Here is a 23,521-nt window from a genome sequence, read left to right on the forward strand (position 1 = left end):
GAGCCAAGTCTGAAGCTAACCCAGGAGTCTGTCCTGAGCAACAGCAAATGCATTTTGTGGCTTAAGACACTCTGAGCTGCCTTTCTGTCACTTGCAAGGGGAAGAGTCTTTGCAAGGTGGGAAAAGAGAATGCTATGACAAAAAACACTCCCTCAGAGAAGAACCCCTTCAGATAGGTGCAAAGAAAGTACTTCCTGCTCCCCTTTCCTAATCCTCCCACAGCTGAACTGCTGCCAAGTTCTCTCTCTGGTCTGAGCCCCCAATCCCACCCGCTACGCAATCAAGTACAGTGAGGGGCCGACCCCCACCCCTCCACTGAGGGAAGAGCCCCAGGCACCCCGCCCAGCCCCACTCCGCCTCCTCCCAGCCTGGTCTACCCCAACCGATTCCACGAATGCACATCTCCCAGTCCTGCTGCCCGGCCCCAGGCCGATGTGGGGCAACCTCTGCCCCCTGGCTCCCCGCCTTTTCCCACCCCATCCTCACAGCCCTCCATCCCCTTCCCCACTGCCCGCGAATGCCTTCCAGCCACTTGAGTCCTTCAGTGGCACCACACCCAAGTGCACATCTAGAAAAGCAAGTGTTTTGAAGCAGAAACCAGGAACATCTTTCCTAAAAGCTTTTAAAGTAGCTCTTGGCAGTCTCACTGGGGATCTGCTGCAACCCCATCATTCACTCCATTTCTTAAGTCAGAATCCAGACCCCGACTCTGTGCCAGGACTTGAGCTAGGGCCTCACATCTCTGCAAACCCAACCTCGGCAATTTCTGTTTCTCTCCAGTTATTTGATGGCCAATGTGGCAGCCATTAATACCACCCAATCATCAACTATTTCCACCTGAAGACAGTGGCTTCTGTCAGCCTTGGACACACAGCACCTCCAAGAAGGGGTCTGTAGTGATGCACACGTAGTGAGAGCCAGGAAGAGACCTTGGCTGTTGTAAGCCACCGAGATTTGGGGATGTTTGTTACACAGCGTAACCTAACTTATACTGGTGTGGCAGTTGTCCCCCACACAATCCCCCTTCCCACCCCCTCTGCTGCAGTTACGTCTCCACACTGAGTCTCAAATGAGCTCGGGACCCAAGGCCACTTGTGTGATCTGGGGGGGAGATGCACCTGATGCTACAAACCAACTTGACCAACACGGCCACGGTACTTTCATCCGACACACTCATTGGGCACCTACTATGTACCAGCACCAGGGCCCTTACTGTCATATGATGGTAAGGAGAGGCCTTCTCACACCCTGGAGCTGGCTGCCTGAACCCCCAACGAGGCTCACACTATCCCCACATAGACTCATTTCCAGCTGCAGTGAAGGCTGACAAGGAGCAAGCCTTGGAGCTAGGCCGGCCTTGACCAGGGCTTTCCCCAGGAAACCAGGGGGGCTTCCCTGTGGAAGCAACGGTTGAGATGTGATCTGAAGGGCGAAGGGGGTGAACCGTGGCTCCCCAGGTCACAGGGCCTACACTGAAGGCGTCCCAGAAGCCCACCCCGCTGGGCACAGGGCCACCTCAGCCCCCAGGCTACCCCCTCTGCTCTGCCTGAGACTGCCCTGCCCCCCATCGTGGGGATCACGGTGGACAGTCCCCAGACATCACTCCAGCCCTGCCCACTCCACAACTCCTGCTGTGTCCACACTGCACCCATACTTCTAATGTACTTCATCTTTAAAATTGACCCATTTTCCTTTTTATTTCGACACCTCCCTTAGCCTGGCCTGAACCGGTCTACTCCTACCCCTGAAGTCGTGAGTTATACATAAAACACCCCTTGGAGATGGTCCCCGTATACCCTCCTGGTGCCCACACCACACCCCAAGTGATGAGAGCCACATACAGTCATTAAAAGGGCAAAAAATGAAAAATTCAGTTCCTCGTTTGTACTTGCTATATTTCAGTGCTCAGTGGGAACCATACTGGGCAGCGCAGAGTCAGACTGTTTCCTAAGCACTGGCTCTGCCTCCCCTGTGCCCACTCAGGCCCTCTGGCCAGGGAGGTGGCAAGTCCTGGCTCATTATCACCAGCGCCGGGGGTCGGGGCACCAGGGTGGGGAGTGGAGGGAGAGATGGGGGACTGTGTGGACACAGGCTGAGGTCCCCTGAACCCCATGGGTCCTCTCCCTGGGGTAGGAAAACAGCCTCTCTCCTGGGCTCCCTTACTGCAGCCAGGCAAGGCAGACGGCACCCTCCAGCGGCCCTTGAGAAAGGCAAGGAGGAACAGAGCAAAAACACAAAATTATAACTAGAGTCAGGTCTCTGAGGAAAAGGCTCCATTCCAAAAGTCAAAGAAGCAGGTACATCCCCAGGCCGGGGCCTCTGCCGGCCCCCTCGCCCACCCAGGTCAGAGAAGCAGGCATCCCGGGGGTCCCCGCCTTCCCTTCTCTGGCCCAGAGGGTCTTGTTCTCCCTGAGGACAGACTTTTCTAAAGCCTCAGCTCTCCTCCGGGTTCTGCCTCCTGGGCCCAGGAGGGCTCTGCCCACAGCTGCTTGTTTTTGGGTCTCAGTCGTAGGTCACATCCGCATCCATCTCCATCCCCCTGCCCCACCCCCATGCCCATCCTGCCCAGCAGACCCCCACACTGACCCCTCCACCCCCACACCACACGCTGTCCCACTGCTGGAACCCTCCCATTCCCGTCTTAGAGCAGGGCCTGAGATGGGGGCTCAGGGATCCCCGTGAAGGTCATTTACTGGGGGAGTATTTGTCAGTGAAGGGGAACGAGGGTAGCAGGACTGGGCAGGGGACTGGCCCAGCAGGGACAGGTCACAACCAATGAGCAGCTCAGCCTGACCCCAGGCCCTTGCTGTTCTCACCCGGGTTACAGTCATCACACAGCTGCTTGGTGCCTTCTGAGCTCCAGCCCCTCCAGGCATGGCTCCACACTGCCCCTCGTCTCTCGTTCAAGCCTCACAACCACCCTGTGAAGAAGTCGCTACCAGCAGCGCTGTTTCTGAGGTGCTGAAACTGAGGCTCAGAGAGGCCAAGGGACTTGCCTGAACCCACAAAGCAAGGAAGAGGCAGAGCTGGGATTTGAACCCTGGCAGTCTGGCTCCCTTCACCATGCTAGCCTGTGGGCACCCATTCCAGCAGGACTGCACTGTGCTCCGGGACCCACCTGGGGCTGCCCCACTCAGACCCAGGGTCCCCCTCTCATGCTACACTTCCCAGCATTCCAGGCGCCTCCCAGTCGGGCCTCAGCCACCACTCGCTCACCACTCCGGACCGTGCCTCGGCTGCCTCTGTGCCTTGGCTCATTCTGTTCCCTGTCCTGGAATGTCCTTCCAGTTCCTTTCCACTTGGCCCAGTGGCCTTAAGGCTCAACTCGGGCATCATCTCCCCATCCTCTCACCTCCCCCTTGGGGTCCCTAAAGCTCCCATCTGCCGATCTGAGACCCCAGACCACAGCTCCTCACAGTTTGGGACCTGAGCACCCCACAGTGGATGCTCAGGAAACGTGTTCACACGGCCAAGGCCCAGCCAGAGGCCACGTCCCCTCACAGGCCCTGCACTGTTGCAAGACGAGATCTTACATGTGCAAAGCAGCCCTTCCCTCCCCGACCATCTGAATTCCAAGGTGGCATTGGAGTGTGGACAAGGGGTAGCAGCAGCCCCTCCCTGGGCAGTCCCGGTGTCCCCAGAACAAGGCCAAGACCATGGGAAGAAAGGACAGAGGCCTGAAGAAGGAGAGGAAGAGGTTCCCAAAAGACCCCAGTAGCTCTCCGCAAGGTGACCCTGTCTCTCCCTGGCAGTTACAGGGACCGAGTGGCCGGGTGTGACTCCCTGGCTGGGTGTGGCAGACAGAGCCCTGACCCTTGAACCTGTGACTGTCAGCCCTGGTGGAAGGGGCTCTGCAGGATGGGACAAAGCGAGGAAGTGGCGAGGCCATCATCCTGGATAGCAGGGCACGGAAGGAGGCAGGAAAGCAGAGCGGGGAGGTGCTGCGCTGCTGCCTGGGGAAGGAGGGGGCCACAGGCCTGCGCGCGGCGGCCTTGGAAGCAGGAAAGGGCCAGGGAGCGGGCTCCCCCCGAGCCTCCGACGGGAATGCAGCCAGCCCACCACCTCCATTCCAGACTCTTGGCTCCAGAGCCGTAGGGATAAGTTCGTGTTGCCTTAAGCCACTAAATTCATGGTAATCTTCTACAGCAGTCCTAGGACCTGACCAAGGACATCCCCTCTCCAGGCCGCAGCCTCCTGGTCTCCGCCGGCCACGGTGAGCACAGAAGGAGCCAGTCGATGCGGCCACAAGGCCCGAGGGAGCACCGCATGAAAGGCCAGTCCTCACCCCTCCGGGGGGCTGCCCTGGAGAGGCACAACCCCCCTGGAGCCGTGAGCCGACCCTGCTCCTTCCTCCAAAAGCAAGCAGGCACTGTTTCGGGGGCTGGAATCCAAACGAAAAAGAGAAAAGGCAGCCACACAAGCCTGGCCTCCTCTGGGCAGACCGCTGAGTGGACATGGACCCCAGCTGGAAAACTCCATGACTGGACAATGGTCTCCCCGCAAGATGCGACCTGAAGTTTGGCATCCGCCCACTGCAGCCCTGCCTTCAGAGCACCGACAGCTGGGCCGTGTGAGGGAGACAAGGCCCGGCCTCCCCAGGACCTTCCTGTGTAAAGACAGGTGGCGGCGGGCACGGGAAGGTGTGCCCAGGTGCTGGCTTTCTCCAAGATGCTTCCTCCTGCACTGGAGCAAGAAGGGCTGGCAGAGGCAGCGCCAGGCGGCTGCTGGTGTCCACACCACACCAACAGACTCGCCCACAGGACTCTGTAGGCGATGGCATCTGTACCATCACACCACCGAGCACACATAGCTCCTCGAGCCCACCCAGAATAAAGAGACCACTGAACCCTCCAGGGGCCTCCTGACAGCCCCTCACCCAGACCCCGATGTGAAAACAGCCCTGTTCAGGCTGAATCTTGCCCCCAACTGGCTGCCAGGCGAGGAGACAAGGCTCAATTCATGAGCCGGGCTGGGAAGCCAGAGCTGTGGGCACTGTTTTCCAAATGGCCCCACTGGAAAAACTTCTCAAACTTGGACACAGCTGGAAATGCTGCACGAGAGCTTCGAGAAGCTGGTGAAAACCGAGACACAGGCTGGCATCCGATGGGCCTGGGGGTGGCTCCAGAGGCCCCGCCAAGGCCTAGGACCACTCCCACGGGGCTCGGGGCAGAAATGAAGGGCAGATGGTGGCGGCCATGGAGCCGTCCGGAGGCTCAGGGCTGCGTCTCTGTGGCCGCAGGGTTATTTTACCATCGAAACGGCAGTGCCAGCCCGTGGAACCCAGCCAGCCTGGGGAGCAGGCAAGGAACTTGCCTCTCACAGCCAAGAAAGCACGCCACTGGCCCTGGGAGGACTTTCCAGCACATGGGAATGAAACCGTCTCCAAGACTCGGTCACATTCTGACAGGAGTGTTGGGAGAGGGCTGCTCGAGGGGCTCGGGCACACAGCGGGCCGTGGGAGGCACTCGGGGGCACAGGGTAGGCACGCAGAGCCAGCATCTGCTGCCATCTACCCACCTGACTTGTTACTGTGGCCCCCAAAGCAGAGAGCCGCCCAGACAGCCTAGCTCCCCCACCACACCACTAGCAGCCACATCCAGCTCATTTCCCACAAAGCCCAGGTTCTTATTCCACCAGAACCCACTGGGACGTTAAACTGCTTCCCACCACACTTCAGTCTGCCCATCTGTAAAACGGGCCAGCTGCCACTTGTGAGGCCATATCCGTATCCCGAGGCTGGGGGCTCAGTGTCCCCTTGCACCCCTGGGATGCAGTGGGACAGCAAACAGGTTCCAGGCTGGAGGAGCTGAGCGAGGAAGGACAGACACCCATTCTCCTGGAAGCTGCCCTTCCCCCTCTTCTGGGGAAGGACCCAGAGCTGGTCCAGAGACCCCGGCTCCACAGCTCCTCTGCCAGGCCGGCTCCCTGTCTCCGGGAAGGCAGGGGAGCTCGTGAGGGGCCAGGCCGGCTGCAGAGGATCCGGAGAGCAGCCTGCTGCGGATACAAGGATAAACACTTGCCGGCTGGAAGTACAAATACACAGCGGCGCTGTGGAGACTCTCTGTACAGGACCCGGCCCAGAGGACGGCAAAGGAAGATAAGGCACTGTTTACATGGCGCTCAGTGCCACGCGACGACGGCCCAGCCTGACCACGGGCCAGGGGCATGGGGAGCTGTGACCTTCCAGGAAGGGACCAACAAGCCCCCATCAGTGGGGGAGTGGGCAGTGGGGAGGGGCCCAGAGCCGGGAGCACCCAGTTCTGCTTGTGAAGAGCTCACACCGGCTTGAGCGCTCGACATCCACATCGGGGCCACACGTGGCCTCAGCAACGGCTTTCTCAAGGCCCCGGCTGTGCTGGCCCGTGATGGCTCTGGTTGCCATTTGGATTCAACTTGGAATCTGGGACCCAAGTTTATATGCTGGGCTACGGGTGACCTTGATCTCCGACATGAGGAAAATGAACCAGGAGGGGTCATTCAAGCACCAAGGATTCTTACCTTTTTTACAAAAAGCCTTGGCTGCTCACAGCAAATCCTGGGAGCGGGTGGGGGGGTGGGGAGGGGGCTCCCTAAGGCTCGCTGCCCCAACACAGCACAGCTGCCAGGAGACCCCCGGGGGCCAAGCCTCTCCCTGGAAGGCCACAAAGCGTCACGGGCCTGACACAGGCCCCGGGTCTGGTGCCCAGAGCAGCCAAACAGCAAGCGAACATGGACACGGCACCCTCACAGGTGGCGGGCAGGGCCCCGGGGCAGGCTTGCCCCCCACCCCGACGGCTGAGTGAGCAGGGCCTGAAGGTTCTACCAGCCAACAAATGGGGGTAGGGAGGGGGGAGCCACCCGTGAGCACCAGCAGCTTTGTGGGGGCTACAGGGCCACACCCTTCCTCTGCAGACTCGCAACACCAGAACTGCAGAACGCTCCCCAAAAAGACACTTCACAGGCCCAGGGGCCTCCATTAGAGGATCCTGCTTCCTGGACACACAGAATAACATGGCCAGATGTCCTCTCCTGCAGGGCTGGGTCTGCCACCAGGCAGAGGAACACTCCCCAGATCAGATGTCACCTGAGGCAGCATCGGGGTTCTATGGACCACCCCCAGCCATGAGGTCTGGGGGCAGAAGGCAAAGGAGACAGAGCACCCCCCAACCCCCACTGCCCGAGTCGCTGCCCGTCCGGCCTGGGGCTTCCTGCACGGGAAGGTGGTTCCTGCTCACTCACTTCCCGAGCACCTGGACAGGGTGTGGGTCTGTCTGTCCTCTTTTAACACGAAAGCTACGCATCGAGCTGAGTCTCCCAGACAGGTGAGCCTACCACAGAGGCCTGCGGCTGGCAGAGACCTTCCTGAATTCCCACGGGAGGCAAACTCATCCAGGATTAAGGCGACAGTGGCTGAAAGAAGGTGCCAGTGCTCTGGCTGTCCCTCTGCTCCCCCCTCCTGTCTGCAAACGGGCTCCTCCCACCCGGGCCTGACACACCTGGCTCTCTTCCCCCTGAGCTCGCCCAGGCACCTTCCCTGGCCAGGGACACTCCTGTGAGCCTGTAAAGTGGCAGGGTGGGGGTGGGGAGCTGTCTCCTTAGTCCATTTATCCACTCATCCATCCATCCATACATCCTCCACCTCTCCATTATTCATCTGTCCATCCATCCATCCACTCATCCATCTGTCTATTCATCTCTCCATCCATCCATGTGTCCATATGTCCACCTAAACCCACCCACCCACCCGTCTGTCCATCCACCCATCCACCCATGTTGTCCATCCATCTATCCATTGTCCATCCATCCATCCTTCCCAACGCCATGCACTAATCCCCTAACTGCCTTCTCTTTCTTCCCTGACTCTTGGTTTCACAATCACAAATCAGAAACAGAGAAATGAGAATACCCAGGAGTCCTGGGGTGAGAGCCATGACCCTAAGAGGGGGCTGTGCCTGGAGGTGCTCAGAAGTTTTCAAGGATGGGCCAAAAACACCTGCCCTGATTCCACCTAGAGCCAACACACATGGGCTTCTCTCAGAATCAGGGTCCAGGGAAACGGCAGCTCTTCCTTGGGGAAGTTCTCAGCGTGCCATTCAGAAATGTCCCCAAGGTATGAACAATCAGGAGAGATCCAACGGGGTAAGGGGGTTGTGTGTGTGTGGCAGGAGCAGTGGGGTGACAGGGTCCAGGCTAGAAAACCCCCCTCTCTACATCTGAGAGGCACTGACAGCCCAGACCTGCCTCCTCATGCCACCTGTCACCCGTCACCCCCCTCCCAGTGGGTGGAGTCCTCCATGTGATCCGTTCCCTTGAACACATGCTTCAGAGAATTGTAGCCTAAGATCCCAAATGGCACAGTGGTCCCTGTGGAGGCAGTAGGATGGGACTGGGTTTGGCCTCCCACTGTCCCTATGAACCCGGGAGACAGGCGCCTGCCACCCGCATGCACTTGCCCACAATGCCATCCCCAAATGCCCACGGCAGGGCAGGGTGGAAGGAAGGACAGTGGACACTGCCCCAGCCTCAGGTGGACAGCCCAGGCCCCGGAGCCCCAAGGCATCAGAGACAGCGTCTGTCCTAGCCACAGATGGATCCCCTGCCCGGCCCGGCTCAGACATCTGTGGGATGACTGTGGCTGGTTGGCAAAGCCCTCCACGCCGGGGGCAGTCTCGGCCACCCTGCCACCCTTCCTGCCTCCCGGATCACCCAGGGGAGCCCGGCCCCCACCCGCACAGAGGGAACCCAGGGGACTACCCTCTCAAGGCCTTCTCTCTGTCAAGGGCTTCTCTGATTTGGGGAGCAGGTTGGCTTTGTGGGAACTCATGAGGCCTTTTAAAAGACAAAAACGACATGGTCACCACACATTTTTAACTTTCACTTTCTGGCCTCAGCTGGGCTCATGTGTCCCAATCTAGCCTCCACCTGCCTCTCCGCCTGTCCCCCTCACTCTGCCCCAGCTGCCCTGACCCCAGACAGGCCCTCTTGCTCCCACCTCAGGGCCGTCACACTTGCCGTTCTCTGGGACCGTGCACACTTCACCCCTGGAATCACACAGTTCACAACATTCTTCCAGGGGTCTATTAAGCAGCTCCTCCCAGGGCAGTCTTGCTCACTGCTGTGTCCCCAACGGTCCAAACCACTGCCCAGCAGCCAGCATGCACTTCACAACACAGGCTGCACATGACTGCTTCCCACACATGCATTAGGTTTGGGAGGAATCAGGGACATTCCACCTTTCTCTGGAGTAAGCAAGAAAGCCCCATGGTTGAGGAGGTCTGTTCACACCCAGCCTGCTCCCCAGTGCCTTTCATGTCTGGGGGGGGGTGGGGGGGACAGCCTGCAGACAGTCTGCACCCAGGTACCCTGCATCAACAGGGCACTGACCAGACGCAAGTGAAGCTTATTAGAACTGTGGGGAGGGAGACCTCAGTGAAGTGAGGCTTGAGCAAGTTTACCCTGTGCGTGCAGTACAGAGTGTGGGGAGGCCCTGTAAGGGCTGAGCCTTCAGACAAGCTAGTGAATGTGACCATTGCTGGACCTGGGGACAGCAGGGCTGCAGCCCGCTCCCCTAAGCTCACCCCTGGCCAAGAGGCAGGTACTGGCACCTGGGTGTCAGAACAGATACCCACAGGGACAACCCTGGCTGAAACCCAGACCGCTATTGCCTGCCATATGATGCTAGGGGGACGCCAGTGAAACCTGGTCCCTGGCTCACCACCAGCCTCTTCCCTGGGCATTTGAAACCATGCACTCCAAGATGGAGGGCAGGTTTCTGCCCCTTTCCCTGGACACTTGCCAAGTCAGAGACTGATATTTTGCCTACATCTGCACCTGGAAAGCGCCCGGGGTGAGTCAGCATCGAGTTGGGGAGGGGGATGCCTGCAGGGTGGTCTCCGGTTAGGTGGGCAAGCCTGCAGGCTAAGAGACTGCCTTCAGCAGTCACTTCCTCTACTTTTATAAGCAGCAGCATCTCAACCCCAGGCAGGTTTTTTAATTAAAAAAAAAAAATTTCCCAGGTAGTTAATAAGCCACAACTGTGAAGAGCCAGATAATGTAAGGTTTAAGGGCAGGGACTACAACCAGACTGCCTGGGTTCTGTCCCAGTTCCCTCACTTATTGGCTGGGTGACCTTGGGAAAGTTACTCAACTTCTCTGTGCCTCAGCATCCCCTCTGCAAAATGGGGGTAATGACAGTGCATTCTTCATAGGAATGTTGTGAAAATCATAAGTGTTGATGCAGGTGAAGGGCTCAGAGCAGTTCCGGGCATGTAATAAGGGCTAAGTACCAGGTATCATGACCTGCGGGACAATGGCCCCAGGTTTTGCCTTTGAACTTAGAACATCAGGGCAGCACAGTTCGATGCCAGGCATCTAGCTTGCAGGGAAAAGGAAAATACAAATCTAATAGAACAGCGAAGACTAGCAAGCTGGGCAAGTCTTCTTGGGCTGGCACTGGTGTACCTTCATGGGAGAGAGAACGGCCGGAAAACCCTCTCTAACGGAGCTCCTGTGTCATCCAAAGGAAAAAGGGCAGGCTGACTCCCTGGCCATTTTCTCTCAGGGCCATCCCAATATACTCCCTACATGTGCAGCAGATAACCCCAAACCTGGCAGGAAAGCCGGCATGTTCGGACAACAAAATCAATTTCGGTGCAAAAGCATGGGTCACCCAGATCAACCCTTACAACAACTCAACACCCCTCCCACCCCTGGCCCCCAAAAGAGACCAAAGTGTAAATTCAATACGTGATTTGGGACTAAGACAATGGTTCCCAAACTTGGCTGCACATCACAATCACCTGAGGAAGCTTTAAATCCCAATGCCGAGATGGAACCCTAATCTAATTAGATGAGGGTGTCTGGGGGGTGGGGGGCAGGCAATGATGTTTTTAAAAGAGCCCAGGCAAGTCCAATGTGCAGCCCAGTTTTGGACCCACCGAACTAAGAAGTAAAGATGGCACAAATGAAATTCAAGCCACTAGATTTGAAGAGGGGCACGATTCCTTTCTGCTGGGAAGAGGATTACAGGGCGAGCACTCCCAGGGGCCCCAGGGAAGTGGAGCTGACTGCAGTTTGTGCGAGCACATCTACACCCTCACAGACAAGAGGCTAAGACAGAAAGCATGTAGGAGCACAGGGCCAAGAACCGGCAGGAACGGGTAAATGGCACCGAGCCCGTCGCCACCTCCGCTCCTTGCAGTCTGTCATTTCCTGCGGTCTTTAAGGCGGCCAGTCCCAGGTCCCGCCACCAAGCAAGGTCCCTCTGGAGCCCATCCAACCACTGCGCTGGTTCTGGCAGGAGACGACACTCCCTAACCTGGGGTTCTAGCTTTCCCCAGCACCGCCTCAGCTCCACGTCCACATCCCTCAACCTCCCTCAACCTCCAGGGGAGGGAGGACTCCAGTCTGCATTTGCAGTAAAAGATACATAAACGAAAGGCCTTCAGGTTGGTGCGCAGGGCCGGGGCAGTAAACCCGGAGTGAGCCCGACCCAGCAGAGGGGCTGGGACCGAAGTTGGCAAGCTTCAGCCTCCAGGTTCAAGCCCACCGAGCGGGCAGCCAGCTTCTTTGGGAAGTTCAGCCCCTGCCTTCACCCCCCGCACATGCACACTCCCGTAAAATCTCCCTGCAGCCGGCCCACCGCCAGGAAGGGGACTGCGGGTCCCGGGGTCTGGGGCACTCCCACCCCCACCAGGGCAACGTGACTGTCCCCGGGCCACCTTCTCGGCTGCTGAGGCGGCAAAAGAGCCGAGCCCCGGCTTCTGGGGCGCAGGGAACGCGGACCCTCACCCCCCGGCCAGCCCCGGGCCTCTCTCCGCGGGAAGGCGCATCCTTACCGCTCTAGCCTCGCCGGGCCAGGGCTGCTCCGCAGAGGCGCCCCCAGCGCGGGCGTCGAGGCTGCCGGGCGCCAGGGAATAGAAGGGCGGGCTGGGGCCGGGGCTGGGGGGCAGCCCGGAGTCGGGGCTGTCCAGCAAGCCCTCCTGGCTCTTCTCCTTGAGGCCCTCCTCCATGCCCTGCAGATGCAGGTGGCCCACCATGTCTGGAGGGCGCGGGCCGCGGGGCCCCGGCTCCGCGGGCTCCTCCACCGCGCTCCGCGGCCCGGGGACGGCGGCGGCGGGGCGACCTGCGGGCGGCGCGAACAGGCGGCGCCAGGCCCCACGCCCCGCGCCCGCCCCAGCGGTGAGCGCCGCGCCCAGGAGGGGCCGGCAGGCGGGCGCCGGGCTGCGCGCTCGGGCCGCCACACCGGGCCTGCCGCCCGCTCGCCGCCGCTGGCCGCGCTCCAGCCCGCTCCCGCCGCCGCCGCCCGCACCTCCCCGGCCCGCCGCCTTTTCTAGCGCCGCCGCCTCCCCGCCCTGCCCCCGCCTCCCGGCCCACCCCGCCCCGGCCCGCGCCGACGGGGCTGCAGGGCCCAGGCGGTTGGAAAAAGGCTTTTTTTCTATGAGGTTCCACCCACCCCCAACAGACACCGCAGCGGCGGCACCAAGGGGGGCTTGTGGGATCCCCAGGTAGGAGGCGGCGGCAGTAACGCAGGGTATGATTCGGGAGGCTCCCGCAACCTTCCTCCAGCCTGAATAAAGCAGCTTTAGAGACGTTTCTAAATTTTAGGGGAGCTGAGGGGGAAACCAGGTTTCAAGACTCGACCCTCTCTCCCCTCCTTCCACCCACCCCTTGGTTATGCTCTAAAGCACCGCGTCCACCCCACATTCTTCCCTGCAGTTGCTGCATAGCCAAGGCTAACTAAATGATGGGCCTTTGGGCAGGAAGCCAGTCACCGTGCTTTTGGGGTGGAAAACATTGGGGGGAAACTCCAGAATGACGGACTGTGAGGACGGGTCCTCTGTGCACCTGGCTCAGAGCCCATAAGCAAAAGTCTTGCCATCTGTCCCCTCCTTTCCTTCCTCCAGAGAGAAAGGCACTTGCTTCCCACTTTCTCATCAGATGACTGACAGCAAGTCCCTGCAGTCCCAGCTCCGGTCTCCCCACCCACATACACAGCCCCCCACCCCCACCCCAGGGGTCCAGCCTTGCTTTCTCAAAGAGGGAGTGGAAGGTGCTGGCAGGTTGCTTGGAAAGAACAGAATATGGGAGGAGCTAAGAGGGCCAAGAGTGGGGGGAGATGCAGGCATGGAAGGGGCTGGTGAAGGCACTTCTGGTTCAGGTTGACCCTCTGTCTGCCCAGAGGCAAGGGCCCCAGAAGGGGGGCTGGGAAGGCAGTATCGGGGCAAGTTCACCAGACATCCCCAAACTGGGGCCACACCTTGAAGCATGTCCACTCAGTCCACCACAGGGAAAGAACTGCTAGGAATTCAACGAGGGAAATTAACAGTGCACTGCAACCAAGTGTGACCAGAAGGACAGTCTATGATGGAGTGTTCAGGGAAGGCCTCTCAGAGGAGGTGCCTTTTTAGGACCTGAAGGATGAGACAGAACAGATGAGCAATGAGCCAGGAAAAGAATTTGCATATCCATCAAGGAAGCTCAACAAACTCCAAGTAGGACCGGTGTAAAGAGATCCTCAGGCAGAAACACCATTAAGGAAAACACTGAAAATCAAAGACAAGGAGACAGTCTTGAAGAGGGCAAGAGAAAAACAACTCATCACTTACAAAGGCAACACAATGAGATCAAAGCTGACTTCTCAGGGGAACCATGGAGGCGAGAAGGCAGAGGGAAAACATATTCAAGGCGCTCAAAGAAACAAAACTGCCACTCAAGGATGCTGCATCCACCAAAGCTACCCCTCAAAAATGAAGGCAAAATAAAGACTTTCCCAGCCAAACAAAAGCAGAGCACTTATTACTAGCAGAGCCACCATATAAGAAATACTAATGGAAGTTCTTCAGGCTGCAAGTAAGTGATCCCAGATGGAAATCTAGATCCACACAAACAGAAAAAGAGCACCAGTAAAGGTTACTGTATAACTATGACAGAAAGTATAAATGCATATTTTTCTTCTCATAACTCTGATGGGCACTCTTACGCACAATTTAGACAACGCTTTTTAGTTCTAAAGAATTGGGGTAGCTGGTGGTGGATACCTGAAACTATCAAACTACAACCCAGAACCCATGAATCTCAAAGACAATTGTATAAAAATGTAGCTTATGACGGGGTGACAATGGGATTGGGAAAGCCATAAGGACCACACTCCACTTTGTCTAGTTTATGGATGGATGAGTAGAAAAATAGGGGAAGAAAACAAACAAACAGACAAAGGTACCCAGTGTTCTTTTTTACTTCAATTGCTCTTTTTCACTTTAATTATTATTCTTGTTACTTTTGTGTGTGTGCTAATGAAGGTGTCAGGGATTGATTTAGGTGATGAATGTACAACTATGTAATGGTACTGTGAACAATCGAATGTACGATTTGTTTTGTATGACTGCGTCGTATGTGAACATATCTCAATAAAATGAAGATAAAAAAAAACAAAACTGCAGAACGGCGCTGGGAGCCCCTCCCCCTACAGCAGGCTGAGCTGCAAAACCTTACTGTGAACAAGAGCAGCACTCTCTGAGCAAGCAAACATAGCTCAGCCCAGCTCCAACTGGGGTTTTAATTAACAAATGTGGACTGCTGAATACAAGCTACAACTCCCCCCAGCAAGCAGACAGAGGCTTCTGGTGATACTGACCTTAAAGAGCAGGAGGACTCCTCTGTCCTAGGAGTGGGAGCCCAGAGGACCAAGTGTTACCTCTAGCCAACAAGTGCAACTGGGGTTCCATGGACTGGCTCTGAAAGGGGGCTTTCTGTGCTTTTTTCTCTTGTCTCAACCAGGGCAGCTCAGTGGAGAAAGCCTCAGCCATTTTCAGTTCACAGCACTCTGACCCAGACAGGGGTGGTGATAGTAGAGTCAGAGAGACAAAAGGAGCTATTCAAATGCAGATGATAACTCCCTAGGGGTGTATCTTCCCTAAAAGGAACAGGTGGGGCCCAGCTCTACTACCCGCCTTCCCTTCAGAACCAGACCCCAGACCCTGGGGGAAAACAACCAAAACTGAAACTAATAGGGCCACACCTCCTTACACCAGTCGGGAGTGACAGGCTGACAGACACCACCTGCTGGGCAGGTTAGGGAAAGCACAGTGGCTTGAGGCTTCACAGGAAACACTATCAATCTCCAAGAGACACCCGCAGGGAGACTTGAAACTGAATATAACCCCACTCTGAGATCTGAACCTGTTCTGGTCTGGTAAAATCTGATTGGGGTAACCAAGGAAACCAGATGCCCAGACAATGGAAAACTACAATGTACACTGGGAAAAACAAAGATACGGACCAATCAAAGGAACTTACATCTCAATCAAGATACAGCTGAGATGTAGTTTCACTTTAATGAAAATCTATTAAAGACTTTCAAATAAATATTTTAAATCAAAAACCAAATCAAAAAGTTCAGGTAAGATATGGCAAAAGAAATGAAAGCTATAAAGAAAACACTGGGCAAGCATAAGGTAGAAATTGAAAGTTTGAAAAAACAACTGGCAGAATCTATGGAAATGAAAGGCACAACACAAGAGATGAAAAACACAATAGAGACATATAACAGCAGACCTCAAGAGGCAGAAGAAAACACTCAGGAACTGGAGAACAAGACACCTGAAATCCTACACACAAAATAACAGATAGAGAAAAGAATGGAAAAATATGAGCAATGTCTCAGGGAATTGAATGACAACATGAAGTACATGTGTGTGTCATGGGTGTCCTAGAAGGAGAAGAGAAGAGAAAAGGGGCAGAAGCAATAGAGGAAATAACCAATGAAAATTTCCCATCTCTTATAAAAGACATAAAATTACAGATCCAAGAAGCACAGCATACCCCAAAGAAAAGAGATCCGAATAGATCTATGACCAGACACTTAATAATCAGATTATCATATGTCAAAGACAAAGAGAGAATTCTGAAAGCAGCAAGAGAAAAGCAATCCATCACATACAAAGGAAGCTTGATAAGACTATGAGCAGATTTCTCAGTAGAAACCATGGAGGCCAGAAGGAAGTGGTGTGACATATTTAAGATACTGAAAGAGAAAAACCGCCAACCAAGAATCCTATATCTGGCAAAACTGTCCTTCAAATATGAGGGAGAGTTTAAAATATTCTCTGGCAAACAGACAATGAGAGAATTTGTTAACAAGATACCCGGCTCTACAGGAAATACTAAAGGGAGCACTACAGTCAGATAGGAAAAGACAGGAGTGAGAGGTTTGGAACACAGTTTTGGGTGATGGTAGCACAGGAATGTAAGTACACTGAACAAAGATGACTGTGAGTATGGTTGAAAGAGGAAGGTTAGGAGCATGTGGGACACCAGAAGAAAAGAGGAAAGATAAAGACTGGGACTCTATAACTCACTGAAACCTAAAGTGCTCAACAACTGTGATAAAATGTACAAATATGTTTTTACATGAGGGAGAACAAATGAATGTCAACCTTGCAAGGTGTTAAAAATAGGGAGGTATTGGGGAAAAATACAATCAATGCAAACTAGAAACTATAGTTAACAAAAACATTGTATTACGCTTCCTTTAATGTAACAAAGGCAATATACCAAAGCTAAATGCCTATAAGATGGGGACATAAGGGAGGGATATGGGACTTTTGGCATTGGTGATGTTGTCTGACTCTTTTATTCTACTTTAGATTAATTCTGTCTTTCCTTTTGTTGCTTTTTAGCTGTCATTTTTTTCCTTTCTTTTTCTTTTTATCTGTCTCTCTACCTTCTTTGACTCTTCCTTCTTCTTTGTGGAAGAAATGAAGATGTCCTTATACAGATAGTAGCAATGGTGGTGAATTCATAAATACGTGACTATACAGGGAACCACTGATTGTTTACTTAGGACAGAAAGTATTGTGGGTGAACAAAACTGTCTTAAAAAAAATGGGTTGATGAAGAAACCTTGAGGGCACTATATTGAGTGAAATAAGTGCAGACACATAAGGACAAATACTGCAGGGTCTCACTGATAGGAACTAATAGGTAAACTCACAGACATGAAATATAAGTTACCAGGATATAGAATGAGGCTAAAGAATGGGGAGCGGTTGCTTATTATAAGCAGAATGTTCAACTAGGGTGAACTTAAACATTTGGAAATGGACAGAGGAAATGGTAGCACATTGTGAGAAAAAAAGTGCTGAATGGTGTGTGAAGATGGTGGAAAGGGTAAGCTCAGAATCACGTATGTCACCAGAAGGAAAGTTGGAGGTTAAAAGATGGAAATGTATAAAACAGTGAATCTTGTGGTGGACAATGTCCTTGATTAACTACAAATAACAGAAATCTCTTTCATGAGCTAGAACAAATATATGACACTATAACCAGAAGTTAATAATAGAGGGGCATATAGGGAAAAAAATACCTATTGCAAACTACATACTACAGTTAGTAGTATTTTAACATTCTTTCATCAACAGTAACAAATGTACTATACCAAAACTAGGAGTCAATAATGGAAGGGGGTGGTTAGGGGTATGGGAGGCGTTGAGTTTTCTTTTTTTGTCTTTATCTCTTTTCTGGAGTAATGAAAATGTTCTAAAAAGTGAAAAAAAAATTAATTGTAGTGATGGATGCACAGCTGTATGATGGTACCGCGTGCAACTGATTGTACACGTTAGATCTTTGGATAATTGTATGGTATGTGAACAATCTCAATAAAATTAAATTTAAAAAAGTAATTATATGAAAAAATTTGTAGATAATAATGGTCTATAAGACAGATATGTAATACATGTATAATACATACATGGTATCTGCCAATAACAGCACACAGGAGGGCGAGCAAGCTGTACTGGATTAAGGAAATGAGTACAGATTAGTAAAGTAATAATCACAACTTGTAGCTGGGTTTGTACAGTAGCAGATGCAACATGTATAACAATAATGCACAAGAAGGGGGAAGGGAATAGAACCTATCTCTGAGTAATGATTCCATGCATCCCTGCAATTAAGATGGTATAAATCTAAAGCTGACTCTGATAAGTGATGATATAGATGGTTAATCCTATAGCAATACTAAAAAAAATAACTGAAAAACACAGAGGGACAGAGAATTGGCATCCCAGGTAGAGGGCGCCGCAGGGGCAAGGGCACAGCAGCTGGACAGTGTGGTACATTCTAGAAACTGACAGAAGGGTGGGGTAGCTTCAGGAGAGCCAAGGGAGAGGACAGGGTGGAAGAAATGGCCCATTGTCAGAAGAATTTACAACCTACTGCCCTATCAACCGGGAAGGAACACTGGACAGCAGGCTGCTGCCCAAACAGAATTACAGAGGTTTGACTATCCGGAACACACTGCAGGAAAAACAGAACCATTCTCAGGCAAGCCAGGCCTCCTTCAGCCCTGGGGCCGCCTGACCCGGTGTGGGTGGGGGAACTGCACTTCTCTCCCACAACAGAAGTAGGAGTTGCTCCTTCTACAACGTGAATAAACCGAGATTCACCTTCTCCCCAAATGCCCACCCACCTGGGCCAACAGGAGAGAGCCTGCTTCAACTGAATCCACAGCGTGGCTGCCCTGGAGAAAAGTCTTTGGCCAGCATGGATGACTTCTTATCACACGAAAAGGAGTAAGGACCCCAGGCAGCAGCATCCACCCAGGGCAGGGCCAGAATTGGGGGGGGAGACATGGGACAGGGTGGTGCAAGGGTGGGGGTGTTGGGGGGAGTCCCGTCATTTTTAAAAATTTTGATATTGTTCATCTTTTTTTTTTTTGCACTAATTTTGACTTTTAAAATATTGCCATGAAATACTGTTTGTCGTGATTTCCGTAATTTGAGCGCCTCCTTCCATTATCATGCTCGAGTCAAGTGCCGTGCCTGCCTCGCCCTAGTCTTGGCCCAGAGGGGCTGCCCCGGTGCCAGGCACGCCCGCCGCCGAAGCCCGCTTGCTGGGAGCGCCTTCGTGGCTATGCCTGCTTGAGTTCTGGACACAAAGAAGTTTCTGGTGCCTACAAACAACTTCCCCTGAAAAGGACTACATCGTGTAATACTGGAGATGTGTACACACCAGGCAGCAGAAAAAATGCAACCATGCTACAAATGTCTAACACCCAGTAGCAGCCCACACAGACGACCCCAGTGCCCCAACCTCTGGCCTGTTCAGATCCACTGCCTGAGGCCCATCCACTGAAAGCCAGTACTGTACACGCCTCTATTTCCCAGTGCCAGATGGTCTGCAAATGTCAATGAGGGGAAGAAAGGCCGAAATTTCCATAAAGCAGCTTGAGCCAGGGGCCCCAGGCTCTCCTGGCCAACCTCTGGAGCAAAGGGGGCTTGAACCTCTGATGTGTGAAGCCAGAAGAGCCGGAGGTGGGAAGGGTTTTCGCACCCCACCTCTCGGCACCTGCTCTGGGCCAGGTGCTGCAGGCCGAGGAAGGGGCAGGGCCGCAGGTGCTGGGTTTATGGAGGGCCTTATGTTGTGCCAAGGGGTTTAGACTCTGCCAGGTGATGGGAATCCACGGAGGTTTTTTAACAGGTTTTAGGGACAATGTGATCCAAACCGTTTCCAAAAGTTGGATTAAAGAGAAGAGAATTTAAAGACATGCAGAAATTGGGGAGAGAAAGTAGATGTTTCATAGGAAAGGGGCACTGGGAGCCCTGACGGGTCCTGAAGTGTACACCCCGTGCTGGGGAGGAGGGGCGGCTCCTGTGCCACACCCCAGGGATGGCAACGTCATCCATAAGCTTGGAAGTCACCACTTTTAAGTGCACATGGTGGAGAAGAAAGCAAGATGACCCGCAGTGACCCCGAGCCCCTGGGGGCTGGTCCAGCACCCTGGCATCAGAGGGATTTTCCCAGGCTGCTTTGGGAAGGGGAAGCTCAACAACACACAGAGAGAAAGGACAGAGGAGTCAGGGAAAGGGCATAGAGGGGAAAAAAAAAGGCTTTTTCATTGAGAGCCATTAGCCACTTGTTCCAAGCAGCCCTGAAGTAACGTGTGCCAGCAGACAGTGCCTTCCTGGGCAGCTGTGCAAAGGCCTCTGCACGCACATCACACATCACATGGCACCTGAACCCACACACGATCCTGACACCTAAGACTAATGTGTATTATTTTTCTTATTTCCATTTTTCAAAAACCAGATCAAGCATGTAGGCTCAGAGAGGTTAAGTGACTTGCCCAGGGTCACACAGCTAGTAAGTGGAAAGCCAGCCAGGAGGTTGCTAGGATGGGTGCAGGGAAGGCTCCTGATGGGTCCTCTGTATCACAAAATATCTGAGGCAGAAGGACCAAGGTCCCATGCCTGCTGAAGGGGCATTTCTGTGGCTGCAGAGAACCTTCTGAAGCAAACAGGGAGGACGCTGAAGACCCCAAAGGCCCAGGCTGCGCTGAAGATACATCCTGCTCCTGTGACATGGTGACTGGTCACAGACCACTCCTGCTCTTTCCAACTGGACTTGGAAGCTCCCAGAGGTGGGGCTTGTCCTACATGCTCAGGAAGTTCACTCATCGTACTTAACACACCCAGGAGGGGCCTGGGAGGCACCAGCAGCCTGGTCTGTTTAATTAGATTTGCATCCCTCCCCATAGCTCCTCAATGGCTGACATAACAATATGGAAAGATTGGCAGACTGTGGAGGGTGGTGAGGACATGGAGGTACAGAGAGGGTAAGTGTTTTGCCTAAGTCACACAGCACAGGACTGTAAGCCTTCAGGTGGGCCTATTTTTGGTTTTCATGGATCGGCATCTCTGGAAAGAGGCACTGGTGCTACCCACAGGCCAGAGCCAAAAACCTACGGAAAAGCACCTCTGCTTCCCACAGGTACATTTGGGCCGCCAGAAGGTCAGTGATGCCTGCTCTCGTTGCAGAGGCTGCATGTGGGTCTCTTTCAACCAATTCCAGATGGGGGGGGCTTTATAGGCAGGAGAGGGCTGCACCCCTGTGTAGGGCAATGGGATCCACAGAGTGCACGTGAGCCTCACCCCTGAAAGCTTGACCCCATCCCCAGGTGAGCTCATGGTCGAGGACAGGACTCTCCCCACAGTGGCACGCTCAGCTGGCCCGATTTGCATCCCAGCTCTGCCTCTTGCCAGCTGTGTGATGCATGCATGTTGCACAGCCTCTCTGTGCCTCAGTGGGCTCGCCCACAAAGTGGGGATACTAATAAAGGGATTCAAGGATTAGAGATTAGTGTAGCTAGGGCGTACTAGGGATGGTGCAGGATTAACCTCCCGAGCTTTGCGGGCCCCACTCTTCCCCACCACACTTCCTTGCCCCAGGTGGGCACTAAGATGATGGAGTATGTGTATATCGCTGGGTAGCAAACAGGAGACAGGGTGAACCGGGAGCAAAATTGTTATCCTTTAAATGACAAGTCCATGGATATTGTCCATATTTAGGGAATCTGGGAACAGAAAAGTAAGCAAACATTATTTGGAGTTTGGAAGAAGCCACTGGAAGACTTGAAAGGAGAATGAGTTAAAAGAGGTGGAGAGAGGAGAGGCACGAGACTGTGGCTTTTTACCCAAAACTCTGCAATTGCCCCTGGTTTGTTCATAAGGGCGTGTGATAACAAGCAGTTGTGTGTGTCCTGACAGCCGGCCCTGCCCCAGGGACTCGCATTTTCCCTGCCAGCCTCACCCCAGGGCCTTCCCTGCCCGGCAGCAGCTCCGTCTTTAGCAGCATCCCCTAGAGCCTTCCACTCGACTATGAGGGGCTCCGTCTGTCGGGGGGTCAGGGCCTGCTCTCTGGCTCCCCACTCCTGCCCACAGAGGGCCCCGGGCTGGCTGTCCACGCACACGCCAGCTCTCCTTTCACCACCCTGCAAAGAAAGGGAATAGGGGCAAAGTGGATCTCAAGTGCACTTTGACCTGGGTCTTGAACAGCCTTGGGATTCCCAGTGCTTTAGGCAAAATGATGAAAATCCCCCCCGATAAGGGTCTGCTGGGTGGACTTCCGGGCTGCTCCTGTGCCGTCTCCCTCCAGAACAGGGCTGGGGGCGTCACCTCACAGCGCCAGGCAGAGGCGCCCATGGCTGCAAGGTTCTCACTGGCTGCAAACCTCAGGGTTTAAGGAGCTTTCAGCTGAAAAGGCCTTTTCTGCCAGCTTCTCGAAAGCTTGAGTAAACAACAACAAAAAGCCTATTTATATCCTCGGAGCACTTAATTAAGCCAGGGAGGGGATGAAACCAACGCCCTTAGCTTCGGCAGGAGGCCACCCCAGGCCATGTCCTGGGGGAAGCTGAGCCCTCCACGTTTTTATTTTGTAAAGTTGAAAGAATAATATAATGAAATAATATAATGAAAACCCAAATCCCCTTCACCTCGATTTATCAATTGTTAACATGGTGACATGTTTGCCCCGCTCGATCTCTCTCCTGTGTGTGTGTGTTTTATATATATATGTATTTTTTTTTTTGGTGGTCTTTGTGTTTTGCTGAACAGTCTCTTGCCTCTCCTCTCTCCACCTTTTAATTCATTCCCCTTTAAAGTCTTCCAGTGGCAAGCATGATGACCCTGAACTGCCAGTACTTCAGCAGCGTCTTCTGAGAACAAAGATGGTTTCCAGTATGCCCATAACACCACGAGCACAAGGAGAGAACTTAACATTGATATTGCATGATCGATATTGCACATCCAAATGTCCCCAGTTATCCTGGTAAGTTCCTTTAAAGCTGTTTTCTTTTCCAGTCTGGGGCCAATCACATATTGCATTTAGTTGTCACTGTCAGAAGACAATTTTCTGTGGGTCTTCCGCTTTCCGTACATCTTGCAAGCACGGGCACTGGCTGCCCTCTATTCCGGGTGAACTTCCAAAGATACCAGTATAGAAAACAGCCTTACAAGGCAGAGAGCACCTCTCCCTCCACAGCAAAAGGCCTGGTGCTATGGAGCTCCCTGCCTGGTACGCTACAGGTGAAGTCCCTCCCAGGACATCCGCATGCTCGTGCTGTTAGAAGAGCTCAGGGTTCCTCTCCTGTAATGTGCCTCACAGCTGCCTCTTCCAGAGCCCTGGCGGGAGCTGGAGCTCAGGGAACCCACATGAGAAAATGATGAACTCGGGCTCCTGCTGCTGCTGTGAATGATGAAAGTCTCATGTCTTCTGCCAGCATCCAGGAAACTGCACCAGGTTAGCTTCTCAGCCTACGAGTAGGGTCAAATCTCAGACCCTTTGTGTCTCCTCAGTTCCTTTCATCCAGAACGGTCCCCACGTCCTTTTGGCCTTTCCGGACATTGGTAGTTTTCAAGAGTTCAGGCCGGCTGTTGTGCAGAAAGCCCCACAATGCGGATTTGTCTGACTGCTTCCTCGTGACTCGATTTGGGATAAACGTCTTTGCGAGAATTTTACGTGGTCGGTGTTATGCTGTCCACGCAGGGGGCCGTGCAAGGTGAGCCGGTCTCTTCACTGTCATGCAAAGCCTGATCGCTTGAGGAGGTTGTGGCCACCAGATTTCTTGGTTGTGAAGAACTGAATTCCCTTATGAATTCATAAGCAATATGAATACATTCTGAGAGCACTGGGACACCCCGTTTCCTGACAGGCCTTAATTAACCTCTACAAACCCTGGTTGATTCATCTGCAAAGGGCACTGCCA

At 53.8% G+C, this 23,521-nt stretch overlaps 1 protein-coding gene across 2 annotated transcripts in view; it reads right to left on the minus strand.

Annotated features, from left to right (window-relative positions):
• RFLNA (refilin A) overlaps positions 1-23,521 on the minus strand; it is a 62,019-nt gene that overhangs the window by 15,507 nt on the left and 22,991 nt on the right. Inside the window, exon 1 of one of the 2 annotated variants that reach the window (XM_037816603.1) lies at positions 11,817-12,107. The exons of the other annotated variant lie outside the window; for it this stretch is intronic. Coding sequence (XP_037672531.1) covers positions 11,817-12,017 — 201 coding nt within the window. The 5' untranslated portion in view covers positions 12,018-12,107. Of the gene's footprint in view, positions 1-11,816; positions 12,108-23,521 lie in introns of those variants that run through there. 2 annotated transcript variants of the gene reach the window in all.

The sequence above is a fragment of the Choloepus didactylus genome, chromosome 23 (genome assembly GCF_015220235.1).
Source record: "Choloepus didactylus isolate mChoDid1 chromosome 23, mChoDid1.pri, whole genome shotgun sequence".
NCBI lineage: Eukaryota > Metazoa > Chordata > Mammalia > Pilosa > Megalonychidae > Choloepus > Choloepus didactylus.